At 48.8% G+C, this 13,204-nt stretch overlaps 1 protein-coding gene across 1 annotated transcript; it reads left to right on the top strand.

Annotated features, from left to right (window-relative positions):
* The first annotated feature begins 775 nt into the window (after window positions 1–775).
* On the top strand, window positions 776–11,497 carry LOC108633240 (cytochrome P450 4A11-like). Its single transcript, XM_018045586.1, is given in 13 exon segments — window positions 776–1,076; window positions 3,678–3,819; window positions 4,447–4,491; window positions 4,926–5,053; window positions 6,010–6,134; window positions 6,484–6,638; window positions 7,132–7,238; window positions 7,323–7,513; window positions 7,611–7,638; window positions 7,640–7,693; window positions 7,696–7,747; window positions 11,167–11,231; window positions 11,376–11,497. Coding segments are annotated over 13 exon segments (1,368 nt in total). The 5' UTR covers window positions 776–881; the 3' UTR covers window positions 11,457–11,497.
* The last annotated feature ends 1,707 nt before the right edge of the window (window positions 11,498–13,204 follow it).

The raw sequence follows: 13,204 nt of genomic DNA, 5'->3' as shown, positions 1-13,204 counted from the left end.
GATACCTGCACTCTGGCCCTGCCTCCATAGATGGAGAAAAGGAGCAGCTTGTCTTACGAGAACCCGTGGAAGTTTCAGTTGCCTTGGACAAATGAAAATGATTCATGTTGTCAAGCAGGGTATTTCAAGGCTATTTATACTAGAGAATTAAACCTGATTCTGAACAATATCACACTGTTAAATAAGACACCACAGGGATATTCTATTCAAGGAGGCTTTTTTTCTTTTTCAAAATCAGCTTGTGTTTGTTCTTTAACATTTTGTATTTTTTACTGAAATGAAAGTCGCTCAGTAGGGTACAACTCTTTGCACCCCTATGGACTGTAAAGTGCCAGGCTCCTCTGTGGAATTCTCCAGGCAAGAATACTGGAATGGGTAGCCATTGCTTTCTCCAGGGGATCTTCCTGACCAAGATCAACCTGGGTCTCCTGCATTGCAGGCAGATTTTCCTCTGAGCCACCAGACCAATTTTTACTGGAGTACAGTCAATGATCAATGTGTGATAGTTTCAGGAGAACTCTGAAGAGACTCAGTCATCAGGAAGCTTTTAAAAATATTTACTTTTCTCTTTTATTTCAAACTGTCTAAAGGTTTAAAAAATGTAAGCAGATGATAGTTTGCAGTATCCTAGAACAACTCAAATTCAAAATCAAGTTAGAAATATTATCTTCTCTTTATAATACCTACATTTTGTAACAAAAGAGAGATTGGTTTAAGAAAACAAATACAAAAAACAGCAACAAACCTGGAACCCAGTCTGAGCTCTGCCTTCACCTTCATCCTCCCCTAGGTGGGCGGGGACATCCTCCCAGATCAGGCTGGGTGCTCAGGGGAGGTCAGGCACAGTCAGGGACAGTCAGTTATCCAGAAGCCACTGCACCATGAGTGTCTCTGCACTGAGCCCCTCCAGAGCCCTGGGCGGGGTCTCTGGGGTCCTGCCAGTGGTCTTGCTGCTCGGCTTGGTTCTGGTTCTGCTCAAGGCGGCACAGCTCTACCTGCGCAGACAGTGGCTGCTCAAAGCCCTTCATCACTTCCCGTCTCCTCCTTCCCACTGGTTCTATGGACACAAGCGGGAGGTAGGATGGAGCTGGATGGGGGGAGTGGGAGGGTCGGGAGGGCCGGAGATCTAGAGCATGGTCACACTCAGCAAGCTCATACCTGGCCCTGTGGTTGCCTGAGAGCACAGATGTGCAGTCTGATGGATCAGCCCTGTGGGTTCACTGTGTGTAGGGACAACAGACAGGGAGTCTAAGAAGGTGTCAAGTCACAGGAAAAGAGGCTTATCTGCGGGTTGGGTTACGTCAGGTGTGGAGACAAACTGGCTTTAGTCCATTCAGACTAAGGGATTTTCTAGTCCTATAAGGTCAGTGCCAGAAACCCACACCAGAGGCCACACACAGGAGCGAAGTTCCCAGGATGGGGCCAGATGAGGAAAACTGCCTGCTTGGTGTCCTCTCTCTGAACTATGAGCTCTTGGAGCTGAACCTGTAATCCTCCCACCCTCAGCCCCCAAAACAGAGCCTGCACAGAGTGGTGTCAGGTCCATTGTGGTGGAGGGACAGGCAGGAGGGAAAGGAGCAGCTTGCAGGTTGGGAGGGGCAGCACCTGCCCACCCAGCACCGGCACCAAAGCCTGGGGTGGGGGGAGCTCAGAGCAAAGTCAGGGCCCACATGGACATGGGTCACCAAGCTACCAAGGGTCTGTGGCTTAAACAAATTTTAGGAGATAATCACAGGTTGCAGAGAGCTGAGGTCCCACTCAGCAGCACGATTAGAGCAGAGTGCAGGCCAAAGACGAGAACTAGAAGCAGCCCAAACCCCATGCAGGCTGGCCCAGCACCTCTCTCCCCCGCTCCTTCCTAATCTCCTGCCACCCCAGGTCACTCAAGGTCCTCCCCACTGCCTGTGCATTCCAGCCTCTGGGACTCGGCTCCCATGTGCCCTCTCCCCGGAATGATCTCATCCCTCCTATGACTGTCTCACAAGCCCCAGGCCCAAGTCATTTTTATCCTGCGTTTCCCAGGAGAGGAGAGGACTCTCTTTTTCCCTTGGATGTCCTTCTCACAAGTCAGTGGCAACTGGATGCAGCTATTTCTCTCTGCAAGATCATAGCGATGAGCTGCCTTCTGGGAAACCTTGCCTCTGGCTCATGTTTCTATCCTGAAAGCATGTTGGTAAATTATGAGCCAAAGAAAGAGCAAGCCGCAGGAAGAACTTTCCTAACACCCAGGTCTGAGTTAGGCCCCCTTCCCCAAAGCCTCCCCATAGGCTTTTTCTTCTGTCCATCACCCTTTCATGATGTCCTCCGCTTATGGCCAGAAGCTCTCTCATCTATTTCACTAGCCTGCAGGCCACAAACAGACAAGCATCTAGAGCCACCTCCTAATTTAGTGCCTTCAGTCTGTGTCTGGCACAGAGGTACTGCTCAGTAAACATAAGCTCAGTGAAGGAACGTGACCCAGAGTGGCCAATTTGCCTCAGAGCTGGTGAGTCTTGATGGTAGAAGGATGCTGGTAGAGGTCAGATACCAAAGTGTAGAGTGTTTGATTTGAGTTACACAGAAGCCATTGAAATAAAGACTGTGTGACTATTTGGAACTTGTCTGGGATCAACTGCTGATAAGAAATCCAGAGGTAACAAAACAAACTGAGTCTGCAAAATAGAGGAGAGGCAGTTTCTCTGTGGTAAAGATGCCAGGCCACCAGGCAGAGGGAAGAACGTGAGCAAAGACCTGGAAGAGGAGCAGGTGGACCCAGTGCAGGAGCGCTGGCAGCAGCATCCTGGGGGCAGAGCAATGGGTCCTGTGGAATCGCCAGCCTGTCAGGGCAAGAAGAGAGAGGGTAAATTCAGAAAGGAAAGGCCTCTGGGGTCCACACTCAGGTGTGTACAAAGATTCCAGTACAAGACGGGAAGTGCACAAAAGTTTCTGACAATTAGTCAATGAAAATGAGATCAAAAATCCACATGTCAAAATCTTATTTCAATACCATTCTCATATGTGTACATGCTGAATCTGACCTACAACTGTGCACACATGCAATATGGAAAATAAGATTACACACACAATGTAATACTTAATTTTTTTTCACTTAGCCATACACATTCCAAACATTCTTTCATATTCATGTACATTAACAGGTATGCTGGGATAATATCAAACATATATATTATCAGGGTGGGCAAAATGAAATTATATATAAAGTCAATTCTTAAAATATCTATCTCTTCTCTAAATAAGCCAAATAATATGAAAAATTGCTTGCTTTCCCCAGGGGATCTTCCCAATCCAGGCATGACCCAGGTCTCCCACTTTGTAGGTAAATTCATAATAGCTGACTTGCCAGAGAATCCCACCAAGTGATAGAAATTATCATAAATTGCTCAAGCAACTTTTTGACTGTGTGCAAATTATTTCCAAATGTTTCGCAAGCCCTGGAGTTATCTTTGATGTAAGATTCTGTAGGCGGTTTGTATTGTTGGCACATAACTCTACTTGACATGGAACAGAATCCGATCTTCGCAGGCTGGATGGGATTCCAGGTCAGAAGTAATAGTTCTAAACTCTTAATTCTGCCGATAGATGCAGAGTGATCACATGGTACCCTTCCAGGCCTTCACCTCCACTCCTGCTCTGAAACTAAAAGAGAGGTCATTGACTTGTGTTTCCCTTGGTGACAGTTCCAAGAGGAGGGTGAGCTGCCACACCTACTGAAAAGGGTAGAGAAATACCCAAGGGCCTGTGTTCGCTGGCTGTGGGGCACAAGGGCCTTTGTATTGGTCTACGACCCTGACTACATGAAGATGGTCCTGGGGAGATCAGGTGAGAGGGAAACCCTCAGCTGGAAACAATCTTCCATTTGAGTACATGCCCCTGGGTGTGAAATTCCAGAAGACGCAGGCACATCAGATGCCAAGGCCTGAATTCCTCCAAACACCCACCCAACCAAAGCCAGAGAGGACAACATTATTTACTGTTATTAAATGCTTTACTCCTGGTGGGGCTGGATTCTCTTTTACATCTCTTCTTTTTACAAACAAATTGAGATGATCCCAGACCTGGAGCCAATTCCCTGTCCACACTGTCCTAGGTTGGGCACCTTTCACTGTTGCCAGTCCTGGGTCTTGAGATGGCCAGACCACCACTGACTATAGGATAATCACAGACTCTGTCTCATTCTATGGCACTGAACAGAGTCTATGTTTCAGGGCAATTCACCATCTTAGTCCTGTGGGTGTTCTGCTCTGCAACACTGAGTCTACATTCCTGGGACCACGGTGACTATCAGGACAGAGAGAGTCAGGGGTGGGAGGCAAGTGGGTGGTGGCTTCAGAGTGACTGCCATTTGAAAAGCACCAGGAAGGGAAGGGAGCCCAAGGTCTAGACCTCAGGTGCTCTAGAGGCTGTCTCCATGTTTGGTCCCATCCATCTTCCCTCCTTACTTTTCAGACCCAAAATCTCCAATTACCCACAGATTCGTAAAGCCCTGGATTGGTAAGTATATTTAAATACAACTGCCAACCACCCACCTGTTAGGTTTACCAAGAGTGGTCTCTTTGTGCAAATAGAGCAAAACAGGTGTCAGGCACCCTCATCTCTGAATCAAACCTCATTTTTCTAAAACGCCACCAGTCTTTGTAATGGTGCTCTAGCCCTCCTGAAGCCTAGCTGCTTCTTCATCGCTTCTCAGTCTTTCCTAATGTTGCCTGACTTTTTGATACGTTCTTTTATGACCTGCCCCCTTACACTTTTTTGACCTCATTGCTGTCATAGTCACCTGCTTTGGACAGACATACTGGAAATTCACATCCCTGAAGTATACTGGTTCACTGACCCTTGCCCATGAAGAGACTTCTCTTGACACCCTTGGTTCCTCCCAAGAGGGCCCTAGTCTCTGTGACACCCATACACATCCATCTGTGGCTCAGGGACAGGTTTGCTGCTGTTGGAGGGGCAGACATGGTTCCAGCACCGGCGGATGCTGACCCCAGCCTTCCACTATGACATCCTGAAGCCCTACGTGGGAATCATGGCCGACTGTGTCGGAGTGATGCTGGTGAGTCCATTGCTTGTCTCCATACACACTAGAATCCAGCACAGCTGACAAAGTCCACTATCAGACACTTATGTCCCTCACACACCCATTGAATAGAGCCACCCAGAATGACGCACTCATGACTTAGTACGAGAGAGCACTCATTAAAGCTAGGTGGGACAGAGGAACATCTAGGCACCAGCTTGGATCCATAATTTTCTCCTCACCAAGAGAAATCAGGGCCATGGTGTATTCAGGGTCCACTCTTCTGTCTCCATGTTTGAACACAGGGGAGTAGATCAAGGAGGTCAGTACAAATTGGCCCTGGCTGGCCTGGACAATGGCAGCTGTGGAGGCAGAGTGGACATCCCATGATGTCATGTAGGTGGGCTCTGGCCTGGGTTCCATGGATTCTGAACATCACTGAGCCACTCATGGGAGGAAATGAGCCCAGGTCTACACTCACAGAGCTGGGCCTTCACAAATATCATCTCTGATCCAGAACAGGTACCATCGGTTCTTAGCTAACATTAGATGAATGAAAGCAATTGAGTAGCTCATGCCCCTTCTAGGAGCTGCATTAGAGCCATTTTAGCTTTTCCTTGCCTTGAAATCTTTGCTTCCTAGTGTTGGATATCACCTGTCCACATCTGACATCAGGATACAGAAGTTCTCCCTCTGTCCCTGAGACACTATGCTTTCTGCTCTGCCAAAGTTGGTTATTATCATAAATTATTCCAAATAATTCAGAATCAGTTAGGATATTAGAGGAGAATATAACTGCATGTATAAGAAAGATTCAGAAAAAATAGGCATCACGTTACACATGGGTGTTACAGGCCAAATTTGCTAAAACATGTCTGCTAAGAAGATGAGGAAATCTCATCTGCAAGATGTAGAGACAGAGAGAAAGCCTGGCCTTGGCAGCACAGGTCTTCTAGGGGAGCAGAGCAGGGTCAGTCCCCATCCCTCCACAGGACAAGTGGGAGGAGCTCGTCAGCCAGGACTCACACCTGGAGATCTTTGGACATGTCTCCTCGATGACCCTGGACACCATCATGAAGTGCGCCTTCAGCCACCAGGGCAGCGTCCAGACGGACAGGTCAGTGACAGCTCTTCAAGGGCAGGGTCCTGTTTTCATGAATGGGAAGGACTTACCTGAGGGGCAGTAAGGTCAGTGTGGATGCTTATCAGCACAAAAAGTAACATTCTACAGAGAGACATGGACCACGGTCAAATTCCACCCAGACCACCCTTGACTCAGTCAGAGGTCCCTGACTCCTGCTCGGGGAGAAGCCTGGCCTCTCTGGACACCTGTAAAGGACTCCAGGGGGAGGGCTCCAGGGAAATGAGGCAGAAATCACAATGCCTCGGTGTGACCTGAGGAATCTGACCCTCTCCAGGTCAGTGCCTCTCTCAACTCCAGTCTCTTCTGCGCCCTCTCCCTTCAGGAACTCCCAGTCCTACATCCAGGCCATCAGGGACCTCAGTCATCTGGTTGTTTCCCGACTGCGGAATGCTCTCCACCAGAATGACCTCATCTACAGGCTGACCCCTGAAGGCCGCTGGAACCACCGGGCCTGCCAGCTTGCCCATCAACACACAGGTTCCACTCCCACCTGGGCTGGTACCCCCCCACCCAACGCCCCCACCACAGTAACCCCACCACAACAGCCCCACCCCACCGCTTCATCAGGCTCACGTGCCCTAGCCTTGACCCCGTAGGCAAAGCCCAGACTTCTGCTTCCTCTTCAGGAGCTGGCACACACCCGCCTGCTGCAGGGACTGGGAATCCAGAGGTCAGGGTGTCAGGTGTTGAACAGGGAGTTACAGGAGGCACCATGTTGGTGATGCCTGAGTGAGACCCCCTCCCAGCAGCATTCAGGCAGAGCCCCCACGGGCTGTGCTAGAGTCGGGATTCCCGTCTGGAGTAGACTATGTTGGAACTCTAATCCCTGACATGCTCAGCCAGTCCCAACCTCACCCTCATTCACCTGGCACCCAGACTGGGCCTGAAGGGCAGAGGGGCTTATGGTGGGTGCAGACTCTGAACCGCCCAGAGTCCTCAGCTCTGGCTGGGAACCACTGCTCTGGGACAGATGCAGTGATCAAGGAGAGGAAGGCTCACCTGCAGAAGGAGGGAGAGCTGGAGAAGGTGAGGAGCAGGAGGCACTTGGACTTCCTGGACATCCTCCTCTTTGCCAGAGTGAGTGTGGGCAGGAGAGGCCTGAGCCTTTGTGCAGAAGCACACAGGAAGGGCAGACCTGCAACTCTGGCCCTGCCTCCACAGATGGAGAATGGGAGCAGCTTGTCTGACGAGGACCTCCGTGCCGAGGTGGACACGTTCATGTTTGAGGGTCACGACACCACAGCCAGTGGCATCTCCTGGATCCTCTATGCTCTAGCCTCCCACCCAGGACATCAGCAGAGGTGTCGGGAAGAGATCCAGAGCCTCCTTGCGGATGGTGCTTCCATCACCTGGTGAGTGTCCTGGAGATGGAAGAACCCTGTCCTACCTGAACTCAAGAGAATCCGTGGTTGTCCAGTCCCGCCTGCCCTCAGATGGGCTTCCTTTCAGGGACCATCTGGACCAGATGCCCTACACCAACCATGTGCATCAAGGAGGCCATGAGACTCTATCCACCAGTACCAGTCATTGGCAGAGAGAGCTGAGCAAGCCCATCACCTTCCCTGATGGACGCTCCTTACCTGCAGGTATGAACTTCACCTCCCCACTCAGCTAAGCACTCTGTAGGACACATGGCTAGACCAGAAATCCACCTGTGCGTTTCCAGTTTCAGGATGCTCTGGCTCTTGTCTGCCTGAAGATAACATTTATTCTCTAGTTTGAATGAGCCTTTAAAGAATGCCTTTCCATAGATCCTAGGATTAATACTACCATATATTAAATAATCCTACTGCTAGGAACATATCTTGGGAAAACCAGAATCCAAAGAGCACATGTGCCGCAGTGTCCATTGCAGCATTGTTTACAATAGCCAGGACGTGGAGGCAACCAAGGTGTTCACTGATAGATGAATGGATAATGAAGCTGCGGTCCATACACACATGGAATATTACTCAGTATAAAATGGAACAAATATGAGTCAGTTGCAGTGAGGTGGAAAAATCTACAGCGTGTTATACAGAGTGAAGCACTCAGAAAGAGAAAAACAAATATCGCGTATTAACACACACACGTAAACATAGACTCTACGAAAATAGTGCTGATGAATGTATCTGCAGAGCAGGAATGTAGATGCAGACACAGGGAATGGACTTGTGGATGCAGGAGGGGAAGGAGAGGGTAGGACAAGTTGAGAAAGTAACATCGGCACAGATAGACTATCATGTGTAAAATACTAGTATGTATCTAGTGGAAAGCTGCCTATATAAAGGGAAGCCCAGCCTGAGTCTCTGGCTGAGAGAATTCCCTTTCCTGAGGCCACCAGAGCGGGTCCCTGAGGTCCCCGTCGTAAGTCGAGAGCACCTGCCGCAACTCGAGAAAATCCAGGAGGTTCTCCCCTCCAGGTGAGATGAGGCCCATTTCCGCTGAGGCATCTCGAGGCTAATCACGCCTAACCTCTGGAACATCCAAAGGGTCCTTCACACCCTTGCTGCAACTCTAGAAGTTCCCCGACATACCCGTCTCCACTCGAGAGGAAGCACGAGAGTCCCGCCCACGGAAGGCGAGAGAGGTGCAGGATGGAGGGGATATAGTTGTTGTTTAGTTGCTAAGTGATGTCTGGCTCTTTTGCGACCCCACAGAGCGTAGCCCACCAGGCTCCACTGTCCATGACATTTGTCAGGCAAGAATACGGAAGTGAGTTGCCATTTCCCTCTCTCTCCATATAGATACATAACTGCACCTTGCGGAGGAGCCTGGTAGGCTGCAGTCCATGGGGTTGCAAAGAGTCGGACACGACTGAGTGACTTCACTTTCACTTTTCACTTTCCTGCATTGGAGAAGGAAATGGCAACCCACTCCAGTGTTCTTGCCTGCCGGGGTCCAGCCCCGGTGGATCCAGGGAATTCGAAGGGTGGACGGCGTTGGCGTGGAAAGACTTGTTTGTTTATTAATGTAAGATTAGATTAAGAAACTATAGTGTAATAAGAAGATTAAGTGGAGGAAGAGGGCTGAATAGCTTGGTTTACGCGGAAGGCCAATAAAATTCCAGACAAGGAATTTGCACCATCTGCGTTGGGCCACCGGCGCCCGCTTGAATATCTAAGGGTGCCTCGCCTTAAGCTCCCTTTCGTGCGGGTCTTAACAGCCGGGGCAAGTAAGTAGACCTGGCGAGCCTCCGCGCCCCAGGTGGAGATTCAGCCTGAAGTTAAAGTAAAGAGCAGAGAGAGGGAAGGGAGAGAAGAAGAGAGAGAGAGAGACATGGGGGGAGCCAGAGTCCCAAGAAACCAGGCCGAGAGACTAGTTCGAGAAGCTGGCCCGAGAAACTGGCCCCCCTCCTTTATTGTTCAGAAGGCCTTTTATACTTTTTATAAAACACGGAGATAAATGGGTAACACAAAATTATGTAGCGTTCGCAACCCAGATTCTTTCCGCATATCATTTTGTATACAAAAGGTCTCAGGTGATTTACATTATCTTCTGGCCAAGAGGCTTGTTAACACTTTTTGGCTCTCTTCCTTAATGAATGTTAATTTTGTTTCCCCTGAAGTGTTTTTCTTTAATCTGCATCTCCTTAAAGCATTTAAAGTTACAACTCTATAGAACAAAGGTGCAGTGGGATATAACAAAGAAGGTCCTTAACTCGAAGATCTAATGTTGCTAATACCAGGTCTACTACTTGTTTTTCTATATACCAACTATATCTAAAAATAAAGGATATGAAAATTTGGCAGCAAGCATTGACTCAAACAAATGAAACCTTTAATCAGTCCTATTCTAAAGATTTTGACTCTTCGGAAGCTCCTACATTCCTAGGATGTTTTAAGCTTCCTGTGCCTCCTGCGGTCAGGAGGCCTCAAACAATCACACGCGCAGAGTCCTGCAGGCAGGCTAGAAAGCCATCGGAGGGGTTTTTGGATTGAAACACTCTTTCAAATGCAGAAGACTAAAGCCCTGAATTGACTTTTTCCAGAAAATGTCAGTAAGAGTGGAAAAGCAGAGCACAAAAGCCGGCAGATTTTTGTTGGGGTACATGCTTAGGAATTTCCAGAGGGGTCCCTGAAGTCTGAGCACGCCTTGCGTATGTCAGCTTCCTGCCTCATGACCTTGTCACGGGCGGGATTCCTCACACTGGCTCCCGGCACTTGCCTGGAGAATCCCAGGGAAGGGAGAGCCTGGTGGGCTGCCATCTATGGGCTCTCATAGAGTCAGACACGACTGAAGCGACTTAGCAGCAGCAGCAGCAGCATGGCAGAAACTAACACACCTTTGGAAAGTAACTAACCTCTAGTGAAAGAAAAAAATGTTTGACACAAAACTTGAATGTAACAAAGGGCAACAAGTAAATGTTGACCCTTCTGCGTGGTCTTATGATGGAGCCTAAAATTCTAATACTTGAATCATGAAGGCAGAAGCAGAGGGAGGCATGGTGCTTCCAAATGGGGTGTAAATAAGGAGGGCGCTCAAGAGACTCCACTGACATGGGTCATAGGCTCTAGTCTCTGAGGTGCCCTCTGGCGGATGGCAAGGAGCAGGTGATGATGAGGTCTGAGAGCCCTGCCATGGCTGGAGGCCACCCACTGACTCAGCACCCAGTGGGTCTGAATCCCAGCCCGTTCCCTCCTAATTGTGGGACCATAGACCCAACTCTTAACCTCTCTGAGGCTCAGGTGCTTCATGGGCTTGTGGAGACAGGAGTGCTTGCGTGAGGATTAAATGATTCTTGCACATTCCCCAGGTTCATGATGGCACTTGATAAATGTGAGTTGTCACCTGAGCTGCTCCTAAGTGTATCCTTGCCGTTCCTTTAATTCTCAGTCCTGGGCTGTGTCACCTACCCCTAATCTGTGACCGTGTGCTTTGTCATGCCCCGCCCACCTGTCTTGAAAGAGCATCATTCCATTCAGAGTGACGGAGGCTGCTCCCATGATGGCTCCCGGGCTTTTGCGAGGCCACACATCCCCTGCACTATGGGACCATCAGCTTCTCTCTCTCCTCTGCCCCACAGGAATCTTACTGTCCCTCTCCATTTATGGGCTTCATCACAACCCGAAGGTGTGGCCGAACCCAGAGGTACGATGGACGTGGGAGGAGGAGATGGGACCTCTCTCGACACCAAACCCTTTCCCCTGCTCCCTCTCTGGGATTCTTATCCCCCAGTGCATTCATGTGAGGGGTTTGACCCCGAATGTCCAGGCCCTGGTGCTCTCTCTGCAGGTATTTGACCCAACCCGGTTCGCACCAGGTTCTACTCGACACAGCCATGCCTTCCTGCCCTTCTCAGGAGGATCCAGGTGAGGCCTCTGTACTGGGGGAAGCAAGTGTCACTGGTTGCTACCCGATGTGTGTGACTGTCTACCTTCATATGAGGAGCATGAAGTTCCGTCCTTGTATGTTGATGGGCTGAGAAGGAGGCGTGGGGTCCATGTACAAGAAGGTCTTCAGGACCCACCACAATGACAGACCTCCCACTGTCCACAAGGACTGACCTCATTTCCATGTCCGTGGCCAATCCAAAGTATCCAGGGTTTTCCTCATTTTAGGAGTATGACGTTATAGCATTACAGTCTTCATGACATTTAAACTACACAAGTTGTTAGCACAATTTCAGTCACACAATTATCTTCATTAAAAAGATGATTTCTCTGTTCCCAACTTCCTAGTCAGCCCGTGCCTTTCTGCTTAATTCACCTGTCCGCCCACACTGTATTCGTCGTGCTTGCCTGGATTGGGAATTCCATGTCCTGAGGCTTCAAGTTATGTATGTGATCAGTTATAGTTGTAGTTTGAAGAAAGTTTCACAGTCATGAGTATGTTCTCACTTCCTGCACTACATCTGACATAGATTTGACTGTGTATTATATAACCATGACAGATATTTTCTGTTGCCAAAATTCTTTATTAAAAAGCAGAGTTTAGACACCATGGTCCCAGATTATACAGAGTAATGTTAGTAAGAACAATCTTAAAGCGGAGGACAATCAAGCCTGCTTTGGGGAGTCTATTGCTGATCCTGCTCATGATGCCAGTTTCTCACTGCTCATGCTGTGCACACTGTTTGCTGAACGCAGGATAGATGCAAAGCATCAGCTAAGAGGCTGGAGGAGGACTGGAGGAGGACTGGAGGAGCCATAGGGACTGCAGACACGTTTGTTCTCTCCTGGCTGTGTTATGGCCGCCATAACACAGCTCTGTCCTGCCTGACACAGCCGCCGTAGCAGCAGCCATAAAAACCATAACATAACCTCATATAATATAACCATGATGTTGGTCCAACTTAGCCCCAGTGCAGTAGTAACCAGGGCTTTCATAGCCAAAACTCATAAAGGCGTACCTCACACCTCCCGCAGAGCTTTTGCAGGTGGAGCTTAGATACCAAAAGTAGCCAGAGTCCAAGCGAGTACCATGTGATGCATGTGCGCAGTGCTATAGGTAATCCAGCTCTTCCATAATCATTAGTTACAAACCCAAGGCCCCAGTGAGAGGCCTCAGGGAGAGAGCGCGCCTGACAATGCCATCTTGGCTAATTTGCTCTTTCCCTACAGGAAGGAGAGTATTTTGTTTTTGACATGTGCATTTGAAAAATCTATTGCATGTAAAACATAAAAGCACCCTTGAGATAGCTATTAGCCTGATTGATACACTCCTAAATGATTGCGTGAAGATCTTAAAGGGCACAGAACCTCCCCTGAAATAGTAAAGTAACGAAATAGATAACTTAGTGGAAACAAGTTTTTTGACTGTACAGATCTAGGAAATTCTCAGCTGGTGAATCAACCTTTACAGAACAGTGTTGAAGTAAACTTGCCTTCTGAATTGATTCTAAGATTTGGTTTACACCAGGGTCTAGCCTTCTTTGTAGACATGGCTGCAGGTCATTCAGTTGCTGCTAGAGGGCAGGAGGACTCGGCAGCTTGATTCCTACGTCAGACTGAATATTTCTTTTATTTCTCATTCCACTTGAGTTGTTTTCAATTCAATCAATATTGTTCAAAATGTGAAAGTATGTATTAAGTGTGTCTCTGTGTGCCAAGACCCTGTGCTAG

This window comes from Capra hircus, unplaced genomic scaffold, assembly GCF_001704415.2.
Source record: "Capra hircus breed San Clemente unplaced genomic scaffold, ASM170441v1, whole genome shotgun sequence".
NCBI classification, from domain to species: domain Eukaryota; kingdom Metazoa; phylum Chordata; class Mammalia; order Artiodactyla; family Bovidae; genus Capra; species Capra hircus.
The sequence above is the reverse complement of the archived record's forward strand: the minus strand, read 5'-3'. Positions and strand labels throughout refer to the sequence as shown.